The sequence below is a fragment of the Pelophylax lessonae genome (assembly GCF_965119305.1).
Source record: "Pelophylax lessonae genome assembly, chromosome: 5".
NCBI lineage: Eukaryota > Metazoa > Chordata > Amphibia > Anura > Ranidae > Pelophylax > Pelophylax lessonae.
The window spans coordinates 231812328-231837593 of NC_138772.1; the positions used below are offsets into that span (position 1 = coordinate 231812328).

The 25266-nt window shown below is 45.5% G+C and overlaps 1 protein-coding gene across 1 annotated transcript in view; it reads right to left on the minus strand.

Annotated features, from left to right (window-relative positions):
• TNS3 (tensin 3) overlaps positions 1 to 25266 on the minus strand; it is a 504601-nt gene that overhangs the window by 251273 nt on the left and 228062 nt on the right. Inside the window, exon 11 of the mRNA XM_082257842.1 lies at positions 23702 to 23767. Within this exon, the coding sequence (XP_082113968.1) occupies positions 23702 to 23767 (66 nt within the window). The remainder of the gene's footprint in view (positions 1 to 23701; positions 23768 to 25266) is intronic.

The following is a 25266-nucleotide window of genomic DNA, read 5'->3' on the forward strand; positions in this document are numbered from 1 at the left end:
TGTGCACAGATGATTTCTGGGACAGATGTTTGACAGATGTTGAACTGAGATGCGGCAGATGTGTCAGATCACAGACCGGTGTAGCAGATCACAGATAGGTGACAATGTGCGCAGGATGATCACGGACAGATGTGCGCGGGATGATCACGGACAGATGTGCGCGGGATGATCACGGACAGAAGTGCGCGGGATGATCACGGACAGATGTGCGCCTGATGATTTTTATATCGGTGTTTTGGGGACACTAGAAGGGTGATCAGTGTGTAATTGGCAAAAAAAAATGCTTCAAACTCACTGATCCCCTGGCTGCAGCACAGAATGTCTCTTCTTCTCCTCAATGACAGGATCTGTGTGAGGAAAAGAAGAGATCAAAGCCGTTACAACGGCTGTATTTACATTACATGACAGCTGTGATTGGACACAGCTGTCATGTGATCAGGAGGGCCAATCACAGGGCCCTCCTGCCGAATCCTGTTGCTGTGTGTCCGAGGGACACAGGCACATCGAGATCGCGCCGCTGCGCGTGCCCGCGGCGGTGCGATCTCTCTCCTTCTGAAGGACGGTCCGGAACGTCCGATCAGAAGGACGAGACTCCCACACGGCGGTATATGTGCAGTAGCCAGGTGGGAGGTGGTTAAAGGACTCAGCCAGGTGATTGGCAGACCATTATTTTTGATCTTTAAGGATAGTTTACAGACGGGTATGGTGCCAGCTGATTGGAAAAAAGCCAACGTGGTACCAATATTTAAAAAAGGGCAGAGATATATCCCGGTTAACTATAGGCCGGTCAGCCTAACATCAGTAGTCTGCAAGATTTTGGAGGGGATGTTAAGGGACCACATACAAGACTTTAGTAATGAAAATGGTATTATTAGTAGTAATCAGCATGGATTCATGAAAAATCGTTCTTGCCAAACCAATCTATTAACCTTCTATGATGAAGTGAGTTCCACCTAGATAAAGGTAAGCCTGTGGATGTGGTGTATCTGGACGTTGCAAAGGCCTTTGACACCATTCCCCACAAACGCTTACTGTACAAACTAAGGAAGGTAGGTATGGACCATAAGGTGAGTACCTGGATAGAGAACTGGCTCCAGGGGAGAGTGCAAAGGGTGGTGATTAATGGGGAGTACTCGGATTGGGCGGGTGTAGAAAGTGGGGTCCCCCAGGGTTCTGTCCTGGGACTAATCCTGTTTAATTTATTCATAAATGATCTAGAGGAGGGGATATCTAGCACAATCTCAGTATTTGCGGATCATACTAAACTAAGCATGCCAATATCTTCTATGCAGGATGTGGAAACCTTACAAGCGGACCTGAACAAAATAATGGGGTGGGCAACTACATGGCAGATGAGGTTTAATGTTGAAAAATTTAAAGTAATGCACTTGGGTGCCAGAAACCAGAAAGCAAGCTACTCACTGGGGGGGAAACCTCTGGGTGAGTCTAGGATGGAAAAGGTACTGGTAGACAACAGGCTTGGCAGTGGCATGCAATGCCATGCCGCTGCAAGCAAAGCCAACAGAATACTGGGATGTATAAAAAAGGGGATTCACTCCAGAAATAAAGAAAGAGATTATTCTCCCTCTCTACAAGACTCATCTGGAGTATGCTGTCCAGTTCTGGGCACCGGTCCTCAGGAAGGATGTGCTGGAACTGGAGAGAGTCCAGAGAAGGGCAACAAAAATAATTAGGGGAATGGAGGACATCAGCTATGAGGAAAGACTACAAGCACTGAACTTATTCTCTCTGGAGAAGAGACGATTGAGGGGGGGATATGGTATCAAAGTACAAATACTGTACTGGCGACCCTAGCATAAGGAACAAACTATTCAGAGAAAGGGAATACAATAAGACACGTGGCCACTCACTAAAACTGGAGGAAAGGTGGTTTAACCTTAAAATACATAGGGGGGTTCTTCACTGTAAGAGCAGTAAGGATGTGGAATTCTCTTCCACAAGCAGTCGTATCAGCAGGGAGCAACGATAGCTTCAAAAAACTATTAGATGGGCACCTTAAAGACCACAACATAGAGGGGTATACAATGTACGGTTAACAGCAAACACACACACACATCATAGGTTGAACTGGATGGACGGATGTCTTTTTTCAACCTCACTAACTATGTAATTGATTTTTTCAGAATTGTCGCTCTTTTTTTGTTTATAGCGAAAAAAATAAAAATTGCACAGGTGATCAAATACCACCAAAAGAAAGCTCTATTTATGGGAAAAAAAGGACGTAAATTTATTTTGGGTACAGCGTCGCACAACCGTGCAATTGTCAGTTAAAGTCACGCAGTGCCAAGCTGAAAAAAGTGGCCTGGTCATTAAGGGGGCAAATCCTTCTGGTCTTAAAGTGGTTAAAAGTCAGCAGCTACACTTTTTGCAGCTGCTATCTTTTAATAAACACAAAAACTTCTGGAACTCCGCTTTAACCCCCCCCCCCCCCCACCACCGTATAGACAAATGACGGCGGGTGGGTGGCTCTCTTCTTCTGGGACGATGTCATATGACATAGGACATGGCTCTTTACCCATGTACAAGAAAAAAACCTAAGGGGTGTACCTAACTAAGGGGACCTAAGGGCCCTAACATGAATAGAAAATTCACTCAGAGAGTGGGATTAGCACAGGGTGACCGTTGATCAGGCTCAATAATAGTGAAAAAAGGATTGCAGAGGATAAAGGATCCTCCGCCAAAAGAGATCAACAAAGGGCACCACTGCAGTATATGCAAAAAGGTGAAAACTTTATTACGGCACATATGCCATTATAGTAAATATATTATACATGTGAAAAGATGTGACACAAAGGGTATAAGAAAATGATTAAAAACAAACAGACAGTAATGCATGGACCATCACCCTCCTGGATTGCTACAAGGAGCTGAATAGAATTGCACACTAGCCAATAATAATGTGGGAGGCTCGGTATCACACAGTCCCAAGATGTCAATGGTTGGTGACTAAATAGATTTAAGTGAAGCAACCAATTCCAGCAAAGTTCCAGATGTATTGAACATCAAACAATAGATTGAACTGCATGCAGATGCCTGATTGGAAAATGGGTTGATGTTGGAATGGGCTTTATCATTGAATAACCAATAGGGATGGCACTTGTGAACGGACAGCAATGCCGGCCTTCAGATCAGCATACAGTTCCAGTAACGGCCGCACAGGATGTAATAAGTGCAAAGCAAGAAGTAAGTCTTCTAGTTACCATGTAATCATCACGGGTGCAGGCCAAACAGCAAATCCGGGGATGTCTGTCACTCTGTGTCGGTGTAGCCGGACATGCCGGTAATGGCGTCCCTCATGCGGCGCTCTCCCTTCACTCTCTCTCTGAATACTTCCTGGTTGGCGGCCAGTATTTTTGCATATACTGCAGTGGTGCCCTTTGTTGATCTCCTTTTGGCCGAGGATCCTTTATCCTCTGCAATCTTTTTTTCATCTTTACCCATGTAATCAGCTGTATCCAATCACATCTGATCACATTTAACAAGGAAATGCTGGTTATTGGCTTTCCTCTCCTCACACTGACAGAGTGTAGGGAGAGCCAATCAGTGGCATTTCCTTATAGGGGAGATCTGCACAGATAATCAGGGCACTGATCATCAGTGCCCTGATTATTAGTGCAGTCCCAACAGTGCCCATCAGTGATGCCAGTCAGTGAGCAGCAGTGCCACCTATCAGTGCTGCCTTTCAGTGCCTGCTCATTAGTGCCACCAATGACCAATCAGTGCCCATTGGTGCAGCCTATCCATGCCACCTATCAGTGCCACCTCATCAGCACCCTCCAGTACTGTCTCATGAGTTCCCATCAGTGCAGCCTCATTAGCGCACATCAGTGAAGGAGAAGAATTACTTATTTACAACATTTTCTAACACAAACTTTTTTTTCATGACCGCACAATTGTCACTCAAAGTGCGACAGCACTAAAAGCTGAAAATTAGCCTGGATAGGAAGGGCGTGAAAGTGCTCAGTATTAAAGTGGTTAATTTTCTGTTTCATAAAGTAGAACTCCAGCTTAAAATTACACTAAACTATATATCCTTATTCTCCAAAAATAATCAAAGCAAATGCACTACTTAAAAGCGGAGTTCCGCCCTAAAATTATACTTACCTCCATCTTCTTGCTCCGGGTCACCTGAAAAATGGCAATCTTTTTTTTTTTTTACTTACCTGGTTTAGAAGAAAATATACTTACCTCCCCTCGGCGGCCACGGCGATTCGTCACTTCCTGGCTTGCAATGATTCCTGGGAGCTGAACGTCATCGCTCCCAGGAATCAATGCGCCTGCACCGGCCCCGATGTCAGTTCCGATGCAGGCGCCATCATACCTTGCTAAACAGCTTCTGGGCATGCCCAGAAGCTGTGCAGGGATGACGCTGAGGCACCGGAAGTGACGGCGGGGCCGATGCAGTGCATTGTGGGACCAAAGAAGAGGGACGAGGACACAGAAGAGGGTCGCGCTGGCTTCAAGCTGCCCACACCTGAGATGGCAGCGCTGGACAATACATTTTCAAGGTAAGTGCAACCCGGGACAGATCAGAGGCTAGCCATTGTGGAATGCACTAGCCCTGACTGTCCCGGGGGTATTTTTATTAAAAAAAAACTTTCCCAGGGTGGAACTCCGCTTTAACTTGTAATACATTTTTCATGAAATAGTCCCTCTTTCTGCATTTTTCTACCTCCTTGTAATGTCCTTCACTACCTACCAAACCTCTTCTTTTCCCTCTCATTTCTGTTTGTGTAGAACATGTACACTACAAATCCCAAAGTCCATAGTCTTTAGTCCCTAGTCCATCTTAGGAGCGAGCAAGATAGGGTGTCTAAAACCACAAAAAGCCACTACAAATAGTAGAGGTGGTAAGTTGGTTCAGAGCTAGCTATAAGAAACAATGGAGATACTGTATCATCCCCAACTTGTAAATATACCAATTCACAGACAAAACAAAGGTGACTTTAACTGGATCTCCAGAGGTAGTTCAAAGACACATATTAAACATATTATAAAATTATATTTTTATTCAAAAAGCTTATTTATAAAAGTTGGACTTTGTGAATTGGTGTCTATGTTCTTACATACAGTGACACCATGGAGAACGAACATAGCCACCCTCTAACAGAAAGCTGGATCTGTCCATTGACATATAGTACATTGTTCTGATACCAAAAGAAAACACTTTTGATTTTACCTCCCTTTCTGTTCCTGTGACAATGAGGCATTGTAAAGCTAGCCAAAATGAGAGGGATGAGCAGGGGTTCATAGTCATTGTATGTCTTTGAGGATCAATGTATACTAGGCGACTGAAAAAAATGCACTCACTATAATCAATGTTCACTTGAAACCCCTGAGTGCTTCTAAATTCTGCATATATGTGAATCAAGAGGTATTTCTGTCCAAAAGCTCCTCTCAAAAGCGTGATTCTGATGGGTTTTTTTAATTTCTGTCTGAAAACACTTCTCTGCAAAAATCCCTCATGTGCATGGACAAATAGACTAACATAGAGCAAAGTATATAGGCTAAAGAAAAAAATTGCCATAAGCCTGTACGAGAAGCATTTTTTTATGCCCAGTGTACAAGTACCCTAAATGGGCATTAAAAACTGAAGTAAATTCATATATATGTATATATATATATATATATATATATATATATATATATATATATACACACACACACAGAGTATCTCACAAAAGTGAGTACACCCCTCACATTTTTGTAATGCAGACCAGTTTGATGCAGTGTGGAGCGTATGGTCTGAGCACTGACAGGCTCACCCCCACCCCTTCAACCTCTGCAGCAATGCTGGCAGCACTCATATGTCTATTTCCCAAAGACAACCTCTGGATATGACTGTTCTGAGTTGAACCTGTCCTGTTAAACCGCTGTATGAGCTTGGTCACCGTGCTGCAGCTCAGTTTCAGGGTCTTGGCAATCTTCTTATAGCCTAGGCCATCTTTATATAGAGCAACAATTCTTTTCTTTCCGATCCTCAGAGAGTTCTTTGCCATGAGGTGCCATGTTGAACTTCCAGTGACCAGTATGAGAGAGCGAGAGTGATAACACCAAATTTAACACACCTGCTCCCCATTCACACCTGAGACCTTCTAACGAGTCACATGACACCGGGGAGGGAAAATGACTAATTGGGCCCAATTTGAACATGTTCACTTAGGGGTGTACTCACTTATGTTGCCAGCAGTTTAGACATCAATGGCTGTGTGTTGAGTTATTTTGAGGGAACAGCAAATTTACACTGTTATACAAGCTGTACACTCACTACTTTACATTGTAGCAAAGTGTAATTTCTTCAGTGTTGTCACATGAAAAGATATAATAAAATATTACCAAAAATGGGAGGGGTGTACTCACTTTTGTGAGATACTGCATATACACACACATATACAGTATCTCACAAAAGTGAGTACACCCCTCACATTTTTGTAAATATTTTACTATATCTTTTCATGTGACAACACTGAAGAAATGACACTTTGCTACAATGTAAAGTAGTGAATGTACAGCTTGTATAACTTTGTAAATGTGCTGTCCCCTAAGTGAAAATGCTGCACGAAGGTCTGCTAACCTATACGATGACACAGGAAGGTTGGAAGAAATAAAGCAGGGTGGAGGATGAGAGCTGAAGAACATAGCTTTTAAGCAGTTACAGCAACCGTTTTGTTTTACCTATTAGGATAAAAGTTTTACATAAAGGAATTAAAGCTGAATTGTAAGCAACCCTGTTAAATGGTTTGTCTCAACCCTCCTGGACAGCTTAGGCTGTTAAAAGAAAAATACATTTACTGGCCAGATCAACAGGTACAAAAAAAAAAGGCAAAAGCCTAAAAACAGAAAATGACTGCAGCCGTCACATTTTAGAATTGGTAGGCTGCAATATTATACTTTTTTTGGTTTTTGGTTTTAATACTGCTTAATAGATGTCACTGGGGCTAGGAGTACTCATCTACTCAAAAAAAATAAAAAGCTTATTCGCCATGCTAGGAGAACTCACCCCCTGTTACCCTGAGGCCAAGAAGAGTTTCTTTCACTACTTATAGGCTTCAACCTCAAAGACCAAACCTTAGGCAGGAGCCCACTTACACTGCAAACCATGGGTTTCCAAGTTTCTCAAACCTACAGACAAGTCATCTATGGCATGAAGGAATGCTCCTACTTTCCATAGTGGGCAAGGCGTCAATAGCTTTTGTGGACATCTGGGAAGACAGAATCTAAGATGACTGAGTAAAGAGGGTGATTTCCAAGGGCTAAAAACTTTATATTGTCTACTCCTAGATGAGTACTTCACAAACAGAGTCAGACCAGAGACTGTGCCATGACTCTGGACCAGGAAAGCACTCAATGACAAACACAGCACACAAAGGCCTGGAAAGCATCACATGTATGTAGAGCCCAGTGGCCGAAGGTCACACTCCACGCAAGCCCTGCAATCATCCAGTCCAGCAGGGTCAGGGTGGGGTCTTTCAAAAGGTACTGCAGAGGATATGCCCACCCTGATTGCTGAATTAAGAGACTAGCTCAAGTAGAACGTAACAAAGACTTTATTAAAGAGGAAATAATCCTGAGAAAGAAAAAAATGTCTAGTAAAATTGGTTGATCTTTTCTCAGTAGAGAAAAGGGTACTGTATCTCCTCCTAGGACACTGCTATGCTGATATAATTTCAAAGGAAATTAAAATAGTTGTAAGAAAAGTCAAACACCTAGTGATTAATTAATGTCTAGTTTATTTTAAACACCCACAACACATACATGGTTGCAATATACAATGTAGGTTTTGGCTATGATATGAAAAAAAAAATGTCAATGCTGTGCCCATATAAAAGCATTTTAATGTATTTGCTCTACACCAGGGGTAATGAATTGAAATTCAAGGAGGTCCGGTCGCTAAAATTTTATTTGAGCCGAGGTCCGCATCTCTAGTCTGCTATGACTTGAGATAATATAAGTGGCATGCTGCAAGGCACATTTTATGTTAAGGGGCACTCTGATGGGAACAAAAAATGTGCCCATCACAGTACTCCTTTACATCAGGTGTCCCAGTGACAGTGCTCCTTTACATCGGGTGTCCCCATCACAGTGCCACCTCACATTAGGCATTCCCGTCAGAGTGCCCTCTTACATCAGGTGATCCCATCATAGTGCTCCTTTACATCAGTTGTCCCCATCACAGTGCCACCTTACGTCAGGTATTCCCATCAGAGTTCCCCTTACATCAGTGTCCCCATCACAGTGCTTCTTTACATAAGGAGTCCTCATCACAGTACCACCTTACATCAGGCATTCCCGTCAGAGTGCCCCCTTACATCAGGTGTCCCCATCACAGTGCTTCTTTACATCAGGTGTCCCCATCACAGTACCACCTTACATCAGGCATTCCCGTCAGAGTGCCCCCTTACATCAGTTGCCCCCATCAGTGTGCCCCCTTAACATAAATTGTGCCCATCAGAGTGCCCCTTAATATAAAATATGCCCATCAGTGTGCCCCACAGCATAAAATATGCCCATCAGCGTGATTCTTAACATAAAGGGGCAAGCTGATGGGCACATTTTATGTTAGGGGCACTCTGATGGGCAGAACAAAATGTGCCCACCAGCGTGACCCTTAACAAAATATGCCCATCAGAGTGCCCCTTACCATAAAATTTGCCCATCAGTGTGACCCTTAACATAAAATAAGGGTCATGCTGATGGGCACATTTTATGTTAGGGGGCACGCTGATGGGTAAAACAAAACGTGTAAATCAGCGTTGCTCTTAACATAAAATATGTCCATTACAGTGCCCCTTAACATAAAATATGCCCATTAGAGTGCCCCTTAACATAAAATATGCCCATTAGTGTGCCCCTTAGCATACAATTTTCCCATCAGAGTGACCCTTAACATAAAATAAGGGGCACGTTGATGGGCACATTTTATGTTAGGGGGCACGCTGATGGGTAAAACAAAACATGCAAATCAGCGTTGCTCTTAACATAAAATATGCCCATTAGAGTGCCCCTTCACATAAAATGTACCCATCAGCGTGTCCCTTAGCATAAAATAAGGGGCATGCTGATGGGCACATTTTATGTTAGGGGGGACTCTGAGAGGCACATATTTTTTTTTTTTTTTATGGGGCACTCTAATGAGCACAACAAAATATGCCCATCAGTCTGCACACTATAAAACTCTCATAAGCTTTAATAAGTGCAGCTATTGTATTTAACCACATTGCTTTCTCCCTTTAACATGTGCCCCACATACCTTTAGGGCAGGAGTCCACAAGCTGTGCCAGGAGCCGAGCCAGGAGCCGCGAGCAGCAGGGGGGCGGGGCGTGCACATGTCACGCCCCCAACTCGCTGCCCGGATGAGAGGGAGCCGCAGTCATGAGCAGGGGGCAGGGCGCGCTCGTGACGTCACGCCTCTACTCATGGCCCAGCTGGGAGTGAGTCGGGAGCTGCAGTAAGGAGGGGGGCATGGCGCACACACAGGACGTCACTGGTTGCTGGGACACCCGCGGTCCCAGCAAACCAATGACTGATTACAGGTAGCGGCCTCGCGGTCCGGGCGGAAGCATCGTGCGGTCCGTCCTTGGACCCCGGGCCACCATTTAGTGATGACTGCGCTACCTCTTCGGGAAGAGGGTGAGAAAATTGGCAGCCTATTTACTCTAACACTGTAGAAAGATTGTTTAGGCTATCACATGTAAAGCATGTAAAGTTAAAACATCAAGGAGATAGAAAGACAGGATAAACCTACTACCAATTTAGCCAAAGAACATGCTGCAGACACCAGTCTAGTTTTGGTACAGGATATTAACAGAATTATCCTTCATATTCGTGGAGGAGAGGTTTTTGAGACTCTATGGAAGAAATCTATTTTAATTATTTAACATGGAAACAAGGATCCCATTGGGTTATGTTTTTTTCATGCATCCTGTTTAGTTACATAATATACCAAGATATGATAATTATGCTACATATAAGTGTATTTGCAGGTCTGTCCACTAGAGGTCTCCTATTAACTATAAATGCCAAGTTTTTGCAATTATCTTATAAATGTAGCTTTAGAAGTTCTATTTTTAGTTTTATCTTCAAAATTGTATTTCTTGAAGTACATCATGGGACACAGAGCCATAAATCATAACATATGTGTTATATAGCCACCTTTAGGTGAAGGGCACTGGCAACCAATCAGAATTTATGCCCCCCTATATAACCCCTCCCACACAGGAAGTGCCTCAGTTTTTTCGCCAGTGTCTAAAGGTGATGGTCACTCTGGAGAGTCTCCACATTTTCTCTTCAAATGAAGACAGAAGATTGTGCTACATACTCCGATCAAAGATCACTGAATCTAAGGGATTAGCTATCAGATCTATCCTAAACAGTCAATGGACTAAAAAGATGGTACCTGGGCCTCGGGAAGCAGATACAAGGTTTTGCCTGTAACGCTGTCCTTTTTAGGCGGTGGACCCTGGGATCCGGACCCTTTGAATACCAAACCCCAAAGGCGCTCCGTGCAGGGTGCTTTACAGGTCCAAGGCCGTGGCCCCTCTAAAATAAGGGGACCCAGTCCGTGAAGGTTGCCATGACAAAGCTCGCCTTGATGGGTGAAGATTGGATTCCTGTTTCTAAACAGAATCCTGCGGCTGGACTGGTGAGTTCATTTTAAAATATTTACTGATTCAGCAATCCTTGAAGGTAAAAATATGCATATTGTAAATATTTTATGCACTGTTCCTTTCAAAAGATATCAGAGACCATGTGCCATATGTATCCCTACATGAGACCAGGGAATGTTATACTTACAAGTTATAGGCTTTAGAGGGCTGCATTGGGTTTGGGCTCCCGCGGGACCCAATGCAAATCTTGCGGGAGCGGGCGGTTTTACCTCTGCTGCGGGCAGGAGTGGGCGGTCAAAAAATTTTGCGGAGACCCGCGGAGAACGGTGCAATTTGGTGTAATGTATTTTCCGGCGTATAAGACGACTTTTTTTTATAATAAAAAAGATACCTCAAAAATCGGGGGTCGTCTTATACGCCAGGTACTGTAGCTTCAGCTAGTTACAGAACATCCCTATTAAAAACGTTAGCCCGCTGGATGTGTATACAGTACCTTTGGCAACTTACAGAATGTCCCTGTGCTGTAATACTCTATGTACCGTGCTGAGCTAATCACGGCAAGCGGTGTATTCTATTAATGCATACAAAGCCTGCTCGGTTTGGCTGAGTATTAGGGCTCATCCAGCGGGCTAAAATATTTAATAGGGACGTGATGGCTCCACTGATGTTATGAAATGGTGTTGCCTCAGAAGAGGGGGTGAGTCTTATACGGCGAGTATGGGGAAAAACCGCAGGGGTGGACACAAACATTGCAGCTGCGGGTGGGAGTGGACACAAACATTGCGGGTGCGGGCAGTCCTGGTCATACATTCAGTGGGTGCAGGTTTAATAAAGCAGTCCCGCGCAGGGCTCTAATAGGCTTGTTAAGGCAGTTGTAGGATTGTTGATTTAAATCATTATTTCCTTGCCTATTTTTTCACATTGTGTGTATACCCTATGCTGATTATCTCAACAGTATCAGCTGTGACAAGATTCAGCCTAAGCTGCTCTTACCCCATTTGTTTGTTGTGGTCGCCCTGGCGCATAGGCGTCCGCATGTTCGCCTCTGCCCTGGCGCGTGTCTATGGCGAAAGGCCTATTCGCGCGTGCGGGAATCTTCGCCTATAAGTACAGGTGTTCGCCGCATGGTGGGCGTATTCTAACGCAATTGGCGTGCACGTGGACGCCACGTATCACGCTGCACATGCATAAATGGGCGCGTCCTGCAAGGAACTGTCTCCAAAACACTAGCCTATGTTACAGGCTGAAAGGGACACACAGCAGCAGCGGCTGGGTTGCATGAGTCACTGTGGGTTTATGTTACTGGCACAAACAGGTCCTGTATCTGGGGATAATCAGTGCTGTGTGCATTTAGGCTGTATAAGCTTAGCACTAGCCTTGAGTACACTTTAAAGATAGTACCTCAGGACTTCAGGTTTGTCTTGCTGTAAAGCAATGTCTGCCCAAAAAAGGGCCGGGGGGGAGGGGTGGGGGACACAGCTGGAAAAGGCACTACCTGTGTTTCCCCGAAAATAAGACCGGGTCTTATATTAATTTTGGCTACAAAAAACACAGTAGGGCTTATTTTCAGGGGATGTCTTATTTGTTTACGGTATGTACAAGGACAATCCTAAGGCTCCTTTCACACGGCCGCTCCGTGTGAAAGGTCCGCTGCGGGACTTTTTTTTTTTTTCTTCCACGGAGCGGATGACATTTCTGTCATCCGCTCCGTGTGCCCGCATATCATCCCGTCCGTTTGCGGATGATATGCGGACATAATGTATGTCTATGGCACTGCGGATGTCAGCGGATAACACCGCTGACATCCGATTTTCCTTCCTTTCCGTGTTTTACACGGAAGAAAAAATGGGTTCTGTTCCATTTGTAAAAACGGAACAGAACTGAATGGAGGAAAATCGGGTGTCAGCGGGTGGTATTCCGCTGACACCCGCAGTGCCATTCACTTACATTATGTCCGCAAATCATCCGCAAACGGATTGGATGATTTGCGGACACACGGAGCGGCCGTGTGAAAGGACCCTAAAGTGGTTGTAACCCTAAATAAAAAAATAAATAAATATCCTGCTCCTTAAAAAGCATGATAGACAGCACAGTTCTCGTGCTGTGTCATTTACCCCTCTCTATGTTTTAAAAAAAAACTGGAATTATACAATAAAATATTTTTAAAAAGTTTTTGTGTCCCCTGTCTTCTCTTCTCCTCTCTCCCTGTCAGCTCAGGAATCAGCATTATGACATTCTGTAATCCAAAAAATAAACCTTAAAGTCATTGTAAAATTATGTGATCTGTTTTGTAAAAATATTTGATATATATATTATTTGTAAGCGGCGCTGTAAATAAGCTATTTTCCACAATAAAGTTACAAAAGGAGACATACTGCACATTACATGTTTTTACAATGATTTTTACTAGGGCTTATTTTCGGGGTAGGGCTTATATAGCAGCTATCCCCAAAAATCACGCTAGGTCTTATTTTCAGGGTAGGGCTTATTTTCAGGGAAACAGGGTATGATGCCACCGTCAGACCTTCAAGGTCCTAGCCGTGTTTCCACTTTGTCTACTCCTCCTGTAGAAGCCAGAGGCATCTTGTCAAATGGAGCCATTGCGGTTGTCAGGCATAGCAGCTACTCCAAGTACTTCTGCCGCAACCTACGTCACTAAGGACGATTTGGTGGTGGCATTGGCCAGCCTTGAGGGTAGGATTGCTGGTATCATCGCAGCATCTCAAGGGAAGATACGTAATAGATCTCCCTCACCGGAGCCCCCCTTGAGTCAGTTCAGGATTGGGCAGAGGATATGGAATGAGTAGCTGATGATGACCCTATGGAAGGTCAAACTGAGGTTTCCACTTCAGGGGAGACGGGGTCAGAGGAGTCCCTATCTACCTCTCAGGCCCAGAGATTGTTCATTCAGTCTCTTACTGAAATGGTCTGGTCTGGATACAAATTTCTTCCCCTGGAGACACCTGAAGTGTCTTTTTCCTCTTTAGGCTCATTACTTCCTCCTCAAAGTCCTAAGGTGTTTCCCATACATCCGCTCTTGGAGCAAGAAATGTAAAGATTGGGACCATCCTGATAAGATATTTGTTCCTCCCTAAAGGTTTTTATCATTGTATCCCATGGAGGAAAATTTTTCTAAGAAATGGAATACACCCTCTGTGGATGTGTCTATTTCTGTGGTAAACAAAAATGTAACCTGTCCTATGGATAATGCCCAGGCTTTTAAAGATCCAGCAGAAAAAAGTTGGAATCTTTAATAAAAGCCTCCTTTGCGGTTGCAGGTTCTGCGATACAACCAGCCGTAGTGGCCATAGGAGTGTGTCAGTCTTTGAAAGACCATATGAAGCGAGTGGCCAAGACAGTTCCTTCTCAAGGAGAGTCTGTGGAAGATCTGTCAGATCTACCTCGCACTTTATGCTTTGCAGTGGATGCTCTTACAGACTCCTTAAGGCAAATGTCAAGATTTGCTCTGATATCAGTGTATATGCGCAGAATCCTTTGGTAAAAAGTCTCCCCATCATAAATAATTGCCGTGCAGGATTGCCATGTAAAAAGTTACTGGCTGGGAGAATGCCTTTTTGGTGATGATCTGGATGAGTATATCCCTAAGATCTCGGGGGGGGGGGGCTAAAAAGGAAGAGAAAGCACTCATACCAGTGCTTCTACTTCCAGACAATGGCGACGGCCTCAACCATCTGGATCCGGAACCAAGCCTTCAGGGCAGGGTCAGAAAAAGCCCTGGACCCAGAAATCAGCCAAGTCTTCTTCCAAACCCTCTGTGAAGAGGCGCCCCCACTCACGTGGGTGGGGAGGCTGCGGCAGTTCTCAAAGGCTTGGATGGAAGCAATCCAAGACAACTGGATTATCTCCACCATTTCCCAGGAGTACAAACTGGAATTTTGGGTGTTCCCGTATCCCGGGTTTTGTAAGGTAAATTGTACCGATAGATCCCTTAAAAAGAAAATTTCTCTTTCTGGCATTAGACCAGTTGAACGCTCAAAAAGTAATAATGGAGGTTGCAGGAAACAAAAGGGTCAAGGGTTTTTACTCAAACCTGTTTGTAGTCCCCAAACCAAACGGGGATGTAAGACCTATTCTGGATCTCAAAGCTTTAAACCAGTTTCTTAACATTCGTACATTCCGGATGGAGTCTATTCATTCGGTCGTAACCTCCCTGCAAGAGAAGGAATTTCTGGAATCCATAGACATCAAGGATGTATATCTTCACGTGCCTATATTCCAGGCTCAGCAAAGGTTCCTACACTTTGCAATAGAAAACCGTCATTTTCAATTTGTGGCCCTACCCTTCGGGTTAGCCACAGCTCCAAAGTGTTCACAAAGATCCTAGCTTTAGTATTGGCTGTTGTAAGGTCCCGAGGGATATCTATAATAGGATATCTGGATGATCTATTACTAATCGATCGATCGGCTTTGGCTCTAAGCCAAAATGTCCATCAGACAGTACAGTTCTTAGAATGTCTGGGTTGGATACTGAACTTGGTAAATTCAGCATTACAGCCAGTCCAGCGTCTGGAATATCTGGGTCTTCTTGTGGACATGGTGCAGGCAAAGATATTCTTGCCAGCAAGGAAGGTCGCAGACCTGAAGGAGCAGGTTCGGTCCGTAGTAAGCAATTTCCTATGCCCAGTTCCATGCCAGACCCCTACAGAACAACATTCTGTCTGCCTGGACCAGAAAGGTTCAGTCTCTGGACCGACCCATGTGGCTGGTACCAAGAGTATGTCAGTCTATACTAGGCTTATACAATGGCCTTGAGGCTACAGTGCGTGAATTACTGGACTTCCAATGAATGAATATTTCCCTACGTGCATAGAAGGAGGCATAACATATAAACAACGTCACCATATCGCTCCAGAGTAAGATCTTCAATAACATTCATAAGTAATACTTTTGAATCAAATCCAAGGGTCGACTCACACACCCTATTGATATTAGCCACAACATCCATCCCAAAAAATTAGAGGGAGGGGCAAGAGCACACCATGTGAAGAAAGGCCACCTCAGACATTTGGCAGCAAGGACAGGAGGAGGAGGCAACAGGTACTCTTTACTGAGAGATCTGGGGTGAAATTGGTTTGATCGGATGCAGATCCAGTCTAGAAGATTTTGTAATAGGAAATTATGGACTTAAAGAATGAAGACTTAATTTAAAGCAACCATATATGTTCCAGGTGGATCAAAATAAAAGGTGTGCAAAGTCAGTTTGTTTTTTGTTTTTTTTCCTATAGCAGCTACAGATCTTTCCTTGCCAGCAGCTGCAGAGTGGGGAGTTTGCTCTCTGTGTAGAAGCAGTGATCTCACTGTAAAGGTCCAATGGGCTTCCTACTGAGTCAGACCTTTAGCTGTGCAGTCATGCTTCCCCACAAAGCATGGGTCCTACTCTGCAGCTGCTGGCAATGGTTAGGCTTTTTTACTATGGCTGCTTTAGGGCCATACACCGCAATGAAGCAGTGTTTTTGTGCCATGGGTAGCATAGATGGATGCAATCTGCCACGGCCAGCAAACCTGGACAAATCAATGAAAGGCTAAAGGGTTTAACTGGGCTTTAGGACATCTACAGAAAAGGATCAGACTAATGCCTTGTACACAAGATTAGATAATCATACAAAAAAAATAAATAAAAGAAATCGCTTTCAAATTGATCGCACGATAATCTGATAGTTCGTACACAGCTTTTGACAGCTGATCGCGACATTTCGTCTAACAAAATGCGAAGGGACAAACCCGAAAACGCTTGTCGTACGATAGCCTAGCGAATGACAATCGTTTAATCAGTACATTATGCGTCCACTAAAAATCGATAGACAAAGACCACGCATGATCAGAAACACGAAATTAAATCGGAAAAAGCCTGGCTGCCATTGTTTTTTACTATTCGATATGTAGCTACACAACCAGGAAGCTTTTCCAGAATCGTACAAAAAAAAAAATCATATGTTTAGTACGCATCATTGAATTCGATACTAGTATCATACTAGTATCATGCAACAAAATGCAAACGATAAGTCGTCTGATTATCTGATCGTGTGTATGAAGCATTATTCTCACCTAGCTACCTTGGAAACATTGTTGTCTAGAAAAATATGCTGTATATAGTTAGCTGGTCATCTATATATTTATTGGTTTGTAAGTGGCAGAAGGCATTCAACTTCTAGCTTTTTCTATAGAGACAGTCATCTCCAAAAGATCAAGTAGACTAATCTCACAGATGATGCTTGGACGATGGTGATCTCAAATAAGGCAGTATGGTTTTGGATATAAATATATAGTCTATTCTGGATAATATATGCTTAGCAACAGTATGGAAAACATATACTAATGTTCAGAAAGGTCTAAAAAAAAAAAAAAAAAAAAAAAAAAAAAAACTTGGATCAATCCAGTCTAGCTCAAAAATAATACGGGCTCATGTAAACGGGTGTCGTTTTACTACATTTGACATGCGTTTAAAGCACGTCAAGTGTTGTTCAGCAGAATAACGGAATTTTTGTAAAATCTTACCGTAAAATTCCTTTCTCTGAGTCCTCCCACAGTCGCCGCCCACTCATACAGTCTTCACCAATGGGGTATTGACTTCCTCTCCTTAGGAGTAGCTAGGCAAAAGACTTGTTAAAACAAAAGCATTACCATAGACACACCCATGGGGGCTGTCCCACTGGTCCAATACCCCTCCTGCAATAGCCATCCCAACTCAGTTTAGCATCAAAGCAGTTAAGTGTATAAGAACCCCAAAAGAGGGGCGGGGGCGGCGACTGTCGGAGGACTCAGAGAAAGGAATTTTACGGTAAGATTTTACACAAATTCCGTTTTCTCTTACGACCTCCGACAGTCGCTGCCCACTCATACAGTCTTCACCAATGGGGATGTCCCAAAGCAGTGTAGACATGAGGGGTGGGAAACGCAACCATCACAACCATCAGAAAAGGCAACGCAGTACCCATATCAGAGAAAGGAACCTTACAAGAGCAGCAAGGGAACCTTCTGGGTAACAAAAAAGGCTCAACAGGAGCAACAACCCAGGAAAGCAAATAACCAAGGGGTAAACAACCCCAACAGCCAGGGACCCGCAATAAAATCTGGGTCCCCTACTGGACTGCCGCACAGAGAACTTTGCGGCCAAAGGAGGCATCAGCTGATGCCATAACATCAATTTTGTAGAATTTGGAAAAAGTGTGCACTGACGACCAAGTCGCAGCCTTGCACACCTGGGCCACCGAGGCCTGATGCCGGAAAGCCCAGGACACACGTACCGACCTAGTAGAGTGCGCCTTGACAGGGAAGGATGGTACCCGTTCCCTCAACGAATAGGCCTGAACAATTGTCTGTCTTATCCATTTTGCAATGGTCACCGCAGACGCAGCCATACCCTCCCTCAGGAAGGACAAAGAGGGAATCCGATTTCCGAAAGGATTCAGTCGACGACGACAGGTAAACCCTGATCGCCCTGACAACATCCAAAGAATGCAACGCAATCTCCTTAGGATTCGCACAGAGCGAAGGTAAGACAATGTCCTCATTGAGGTGAAAATCCGAAACCACCTTTGGAAGAAAGGACGGTTTGGTCGCAAGACCACCTTATCCCTATGAACCACCAGGTAAGGGGAGCGGCAGGACAAGGCCGCCAATTCCGACACTCTGCGAGCAGAAGTGATCGCCACCAGAAAGGCAACCTTTTTAGACAGCAGAGGTAACGAGATTTCCCTGATGTTTTCAAACGGGGAACGTTGTAACACAGACAGAACCAAGTTCAAGTCCCATGGAGGCAGAGGCTCCCTTCTAGGAGGGGCCAAGTGACGCACACCTTGAATGAAGGTGCGAATCAAAGAAGTAGACGCCACAGGGCGCTGAAAAAGAACAGCCAGTGCAGAAACCTGGCCCTTAATCGTAGCCAATGCAAGGCGCTGGTCCACACCAGATTGGAGGAATGCCAACACTGTCGCCACCGAGTATGAACGAGGAGAGAAGCCCCTGGACTCACACCAGGCAAAATAAGCTATCCAAGTTCAGTAATAAATCTTACCAGACGAGGCTTTTCAAGCCTTGCGTAAGGTAGGAAGTACCTCTGAGGAGATACCCCTGTCTCTCAGAACCTGGCTTTCAACAGCCATGCCGTTAAAGCCAGCGACTGTAAAGCAGGATGGAAGATTGGACCCTGAGACAGCAGATCTTCCCGCATTGGCAGCCGCCAAGGAGGCTCGACGGCCAGGTGAACGATGTCCGTATACCAGGACCGACGTGGCCAGTCCGGCGCCACCAGAATCACCAGTGTTTGTTCTGAGGCCAACCTGCGAAGGAACCTGGACAACAACTGAATCGGAGGAAAGGCAAAGATTAGACGATACTGATGCCAAGGCACCATCAGCGCATCCGAGGCGTCTGCCAGAGGATCGCGTGTTCTTGCCACGAACCTTTCCACCTTGTGGTTTAGCCGAGACGCGAACAGATCCACATCCGGGGATCCCCACTTCGCACACAGCATCTGAAATACCTCCTGGTGCAGGGACCATTCCCCCTGGTCCAGGGTGTGGCGGCTCAGATAATCGGCCTGCCAATTCTCCACACCCGGAGTGTGAACTGCCAAGATCGCCGGGACATAAGCCTCGGCCCAAGACGAAATTCCGGTCACTTCCAGGGCTGCCCGGGCACTCCTGGTGCCCCCTTGGTGGTTGATGTACGCCACCGCAGTGGCATTGTCGGTCTGCACCCGCACAGGACGGCCCTGAAGACGACCCGACCAATGGAGCAGGCACAGCCTGATCGCTCTCAATTCCAAAATGTTGATCGGAAGAGAGGATTCCTCCTCTGACCAAGTGCCCTGGGCAGATAGGTTGCCCGGGACGCCACCCCAACCTGATAGGCTGGCATCCGTGGTAATCACCGTCCATAGTAACGGCCGGAAGGATTTTCCTTCCAACACAGCCAGGGACTGAAGCCACCACAAGAGATCCGTTCTGGTTTGGAGTCTCAGAGACACTCTCACGTCCAAGGACTGAGGTAGTCTGTCCCACCTGGCCAGGATCTCCGCTTGGAGAGACCACGTGTGAAACTGTGCAAATGGTATTGCCTCGAAGGCCGACACCATCAACCCCAGAGACCGCATACAGGTCCTGAGTGACGAGGATTCGTTGTCCCTGAGGGACCTGACCTCGGATTGCAGGGTCCGGAGTTTTTCGTCCGATAAGAACACCTTTGCTTGAGCAGAGTCCAGAACCATTCCCAAATACAGGAGACGAACCGAAGGAGACAAGGTCGACTTCGGAACGTTGATCGTCCAACCGAACTCCTGAAGCGTCTGGACCGTAGTGGACAGATCGCGCAGCAGGCTCTGACTGGCACTCGATCTTAACAGGAGATCGTCCAGATAACCTGAGACCGCAATGCCCTGCGCCCGCAGCAGTCCCAGAACAGGCGCCAACACTTTGGTAAAGACCCTTGGAGCCGAAGCGAGACTGAAAGGTAACGCCACAAACTGATAGTGTTCCTCCACGATAGCGAATCGGAGGTACCTCTGATGACCCTCGAATATGGGGATGTGTAGATACGCATCCTTCAGGTCGATAGAGGCCAGGAATTCTCCCGGGCTCAGAGAGGCCACCACCGAGCGGAGCGATTCCATGCGGAATTTGCGAACGTGAACGAAGCGGCTCAGAGCTTTCAAGTTCAGAATCGGACGCACTTTGCCCTCCTTTCTGGGTACAGTGAACAGATTCGAGTAAAACCCCCGAAACCTGTCCCGATGAGGCACCGGGACAATTACTCCCTGAGCGAGGAGATCCTGCACTGCTTGACGCAGGTCTTGTAACCGCCCTGGTGTCAAATGAAGATTTGAGGGAAAGAATCTGTTCGCCGGCCGTGAAAGAAAAACTATCTTGTACCCTGAGCGAACGATTTCCTGAACCCACCTGTACTGAACTCGGAGCAGCCAAGGTTGGAGGAAACCGTGCAAACGTCCCACCACCCCTGAAATGGGTGAGGGCGCCCTTTCAGGCAGAGGCGGACTGAGCCGCCGCACCAGCTTGGCCGGATTTCTGTTTTCTGGCCCAGGGCTTTCTCTGGCCACCCTGGCCCTTGAAGGGTTTCCCCTTGTATTGCGACTTGAAGGCACGAAAGGAACCCTGATTAGGTTTAAAGGCGGGACCCCGCTTGCCGCGGATAAACTTGCCCCTAGGATTCTGGGGCAGCAGAGTGCTCTTGCCCCCAGTGACCCCCTTAACCAATTCATCCAGGGATTCCCCAAAAAGGCGAGACCCCACATAGGGAATGTCAGCCACCGCCTTCCTAGATTTCTGGTCGGCTGACCAGCTCTTCAACCATATCAGCCGACGGTTAAGCACAAATACATAACCCCTTGATAAATCTGGTCCACCATCTCCACAGTAGTGGATGGGGCAGAATCAGCCACGAGTGTGCGTCTGAGCACCTTGGTCCAGTCCGCCACAGCCTGAGCCGCCATTACAGAGCCGAAAATAGGCATGAGCATGGAACCCGCCACCACATCCGTAGGATCCCTAAATACCGGAGAATCTTCGGTAGGAACCAGCGTAGCCTTGTTCAATCTGGCTACCGTGTGATCCACTTGAGGAGCCACACCCCAGTGTGCAACCGTAGTCGACGCAAAAGGATAGAGAAGTTGAAACCTCTTAGGCACCATGAAGGTGCGTTTTAAATTGCGCCATTTTTCATTCACAGTGTGATGAAACTCAGCGGGGCAGGGAAAAACCTGCGCCGTCTTACGGGTCCTGTGTGTACCAAAAGATGACACAATGCCCGGAGGATTGGGCTCATCCTCTAAATGTAGTGTTTCTTTAATGGCAGAAATCAGCTCATCCATAGCCGTGCGTTCCTCTGGCGTCCCAGGGGGGGAATCATCCACCCCTGTAACCTCCGCCTCCCCCTCAGACTCTTGCGGGTCCTGAGAAGAGCGAGACCCTGAAAGGGGCACGCTACCTACAGCAACAATGTCACATTCAGAATCAGAAGAAAAAGAAATCCTAGGCCTTTTTCTAGCAGCACGTTCAGACATCAGCACATCCATTTTGGACACCAAAGACGCCACAACAGCAGCCAAATTAGTCAGAGTAGAGGATTCAGAAGAACTTGAATCCCCTACCAAAGCTGGAGGATTTTGCTGTCCTGGGATTCCATTGCAAACAAAAAAGTTTTTTTTTTTTTTGAGGTAACGGCCCTTTAAGAGAGCCGCAGACCCCGCAGCACACCGCTACAATGTACTGTGGAACACAGACCCCCCGCAGGGGCAAACTGAGCCAGGAAGATTGCACAATGGAGGAAAAGAAAGGACAGCAGGACAGAGCCCTCAGAGGTGTGTTACCAGCTCCTACGATCGCTCCTGAGGAAAAGGAAGGAAGTGATGTCATCGCAGAGACTGAACAGAGGCTGCAGGCTAAGGAAACATGGATGCCTATGCAAAGCAAATGGGAGGCTTCGGCAAAATGCCCGCCGATATGTGCTCGGAACGATCATTGCCACACACAAGATGGCATCGTAAGGCGCCAAAAGACACTACACACAATGCTATACAAGCACCCACAGTGAAGCCAGACATGCTGCCCACACCTAAAATGGCGGACCGGCGGTTTTTAACCCCGCAGCGGTCGCCACACTAGTCTGTACCTCCAAGCACCTTAGTGACACAGGAGAGGGATCCCCCAAACCCCACACAGAGCAGGCTGTGAGAGAAAAACACCCGCAGGGACCAGGATCAGGGAGCCCAAAAAACACACAGACATAGGGGACACCACAAACACAGAGGACTGCCGACCCCAGACAGAGTGTACTTACCTGTACCCGATGGCGTGGGGTGCCTCATAATAAACGGAAAACCGCCCACCCTCAGATGGCAGGGGAGTGCCACCAGCCAAAGACGCAGGACACCAGGAGTGCACGGACGAACCGTGCATGTGTCCGGTGAGGTAGCCACCTCACAAGGCTGCATCCCTGGACAGGGATGGGTCGTTTGTGAGGCCAGGGCGAACACATAGCCTATTAAACGCTCGATGGTGGGCTGGGATTCCATCTGATCCTCTGTCCTGGCTAACCAGGACGACCAGTCCGATTCCCAGCTCCGCAAGCTCCATCTTCATCCGAAGATCCGACTAACTAAAAGCTGACAAAATAAACAGCTAGCAATGCAAAGAAAAAAATGACTTTTTCAGAAAATAAAAGTATAAAATAGAAGAAGAAGGCCGAGACTGTAGCCCCAGCACAGGGAGGCCTGACTACACCCGAACTTGGCAGAAGACAAACTGAGTTGGGATGGCTATTGCAGGAGGGGTATTGGACCAGTGGGCCAGCCCCCATGGGTGTGTCTATGGTAATGCTTTTGTTTTAACAAGTCTTTTGCCTAGCTACTCCTAAGGAGGGGAAGTCAATACCCCATTGGTGAAGACTGTATGAGTGGGCGGCGACTGTCAGAGGATGCAAGAGAAACAAATTTACTTTAATTTAGCAGTACAAATGCCAGTTCAGAGTGGGTGTTTGACCTGCTTTGTGCATTGGTTTCTTTGAATGCAGCATGTCCTATTAAGGTGTATTTGAACTGCAGATAAAGCAGGTCAAAGGCAGTCTTTTCTTGTCAAATGCTGTTTTGTCATTTGAAAAACAGCTTTATGCATTTCAGAGAAAAAAACAGTGTTTGACCACAATGCCTGTCGACATGAACCTTAAAATGTACATGAGGGTAATACATATGAGGGTCTGGATCACCCTTCACATCCTGTCCTGAAGACACAACAGTATGTGAGAAAGAAGCTCTGCAAAGTGAGGAAATCCACACCCAGTTTTAATTGCAAGAAGCGTCTTCACTGAAAGCCATTACCACTATTCCTGTTCTTGTCACAGCTTACAAAATTTAAATTTTCTCACTTTCAATCTTAGTGACAACTGTCACCAGGACAGATTAGGAGCAAATAACTCCCCAGCAAAGAAAAAGCAAAGAAACTGACAGAGGTTCTAGCCTTCCCCACTCTAACCAAAGTGTAAAACAAAGTTGACTCTAGATACATGTAAGAAAAAAATTAATAAAAACGAGAAACACCTACCAGAGAATTTTTCCGGATTTCTTGAAAATATCAGTTCGATTTTTCCATAGTCTGGAAATCTACTATCTATATAAAGAAAAACATATGTTACATTCCAAAAAAAGAAGAAACAGCAACACTGATATTCTAAGTATGTGTCTAGGAAAAAAAAAAAGATTCCTAGGAAAGATATGATGCATCAGTTACCTGGAATTTTTGCTAAGGAACCATGATGAAATGCACAGAAAAGCAGCATGAGTTCATGTCTTTATTCTTTTTTTTTTTCAGGATAAGAGAAATTTTACAAAGATAAAACTATTTATCAAATACCTTTCAGATTGATTAGAAGCTTGTCAAGGTTGGGAGGTTTTCATGTTGTAATCTAGACTATGAGGGTGATGCTGCTACAGACACAATATGAAACCGTTTTCTACCCAGCGAGTGAAGTGCAAGTTAGATTGACCACCTGCTGAACAATAGTACCCGAAAACACTCACTATATATATTTATTCCAGTAGATGAGTGATGGAGGTGGGTCTCTGGCTGCACTGTTCTTACAAAAGGGGCTTCAACACACAGTGCTAAGAGATCCTCCTGCAGCCCTGTATTGGAGGGCATTAGGGTAAATTGCAAATGATTAAACACGCAAAGCATTGGAACTCAAGAGGTAACAAGTACATTTCACAACATAACAAGGCACCAGAAATATAACTACAACTTTACATGGATGACTACATATCAGATTTGAAACCACTATAGCAGGGGTCTCCAAACTTTCTACAGAAAGGGACATTTTACTGTCCCTCAGATTTTAATGGGGGGCGGACTGTGCCCAATGGAAGTAAACAATGCCTTATCTTTCTATTAGTGGGAGAAATAGTGGATGTCATTGGGAGGAATAGTGCTCCATTTTTGTTGTCAGTGGAAGGAATTCTTCCCCATCATTGGTGTCAGTGGAAGGCATAGTGCCCAATTCTTGGTGTCAGCGGCAGGAATTATGCCTCATTGTTGATATCAGTGGCAGGAATAATGCCACAAGGGCAGATAAAGGCAAGCAAAGGGCTGCATCCAGACCCAGGACCACAGTTTGGAGACCACTGTACTATAGTGTACAATCACAAGTTTAGTCAAAGGCAAACAGAAGCACAGTTTATACATACCAGAGGACTTAAAAATAAGGATAATGAGAATTAGTTTGAATGACTTATATGTGATATGACAGTACATCTACTAGATAGTCCAAGAACTGCTCAAGTGAATTTGACTGCTTAAGAATTTTGACTTAACCGTAAATTACAAATCTTGGAGTGGAGTGAAGTACAGGACATGGGCAAAGTATTCATAGACCCAGGGTTGTAGGCTTGTATCTTCAGGTAAATGGACACACCCCCTGGGCACCTTCCCTATAACCCTACTCCACTCCCTAAATGCTCAGTTTTGTAGCAAGCATTGCATAATAACAAAGGAATGGAAGGGAGATTGTCCTGTGTCCTGTACTGGACTCAAAGATATGGAATTTACAGGTAAGTCAAAACTCCTTATCTTAATCGTACAGAGCAGGACACAGAAAAAGTATTTATAGATCC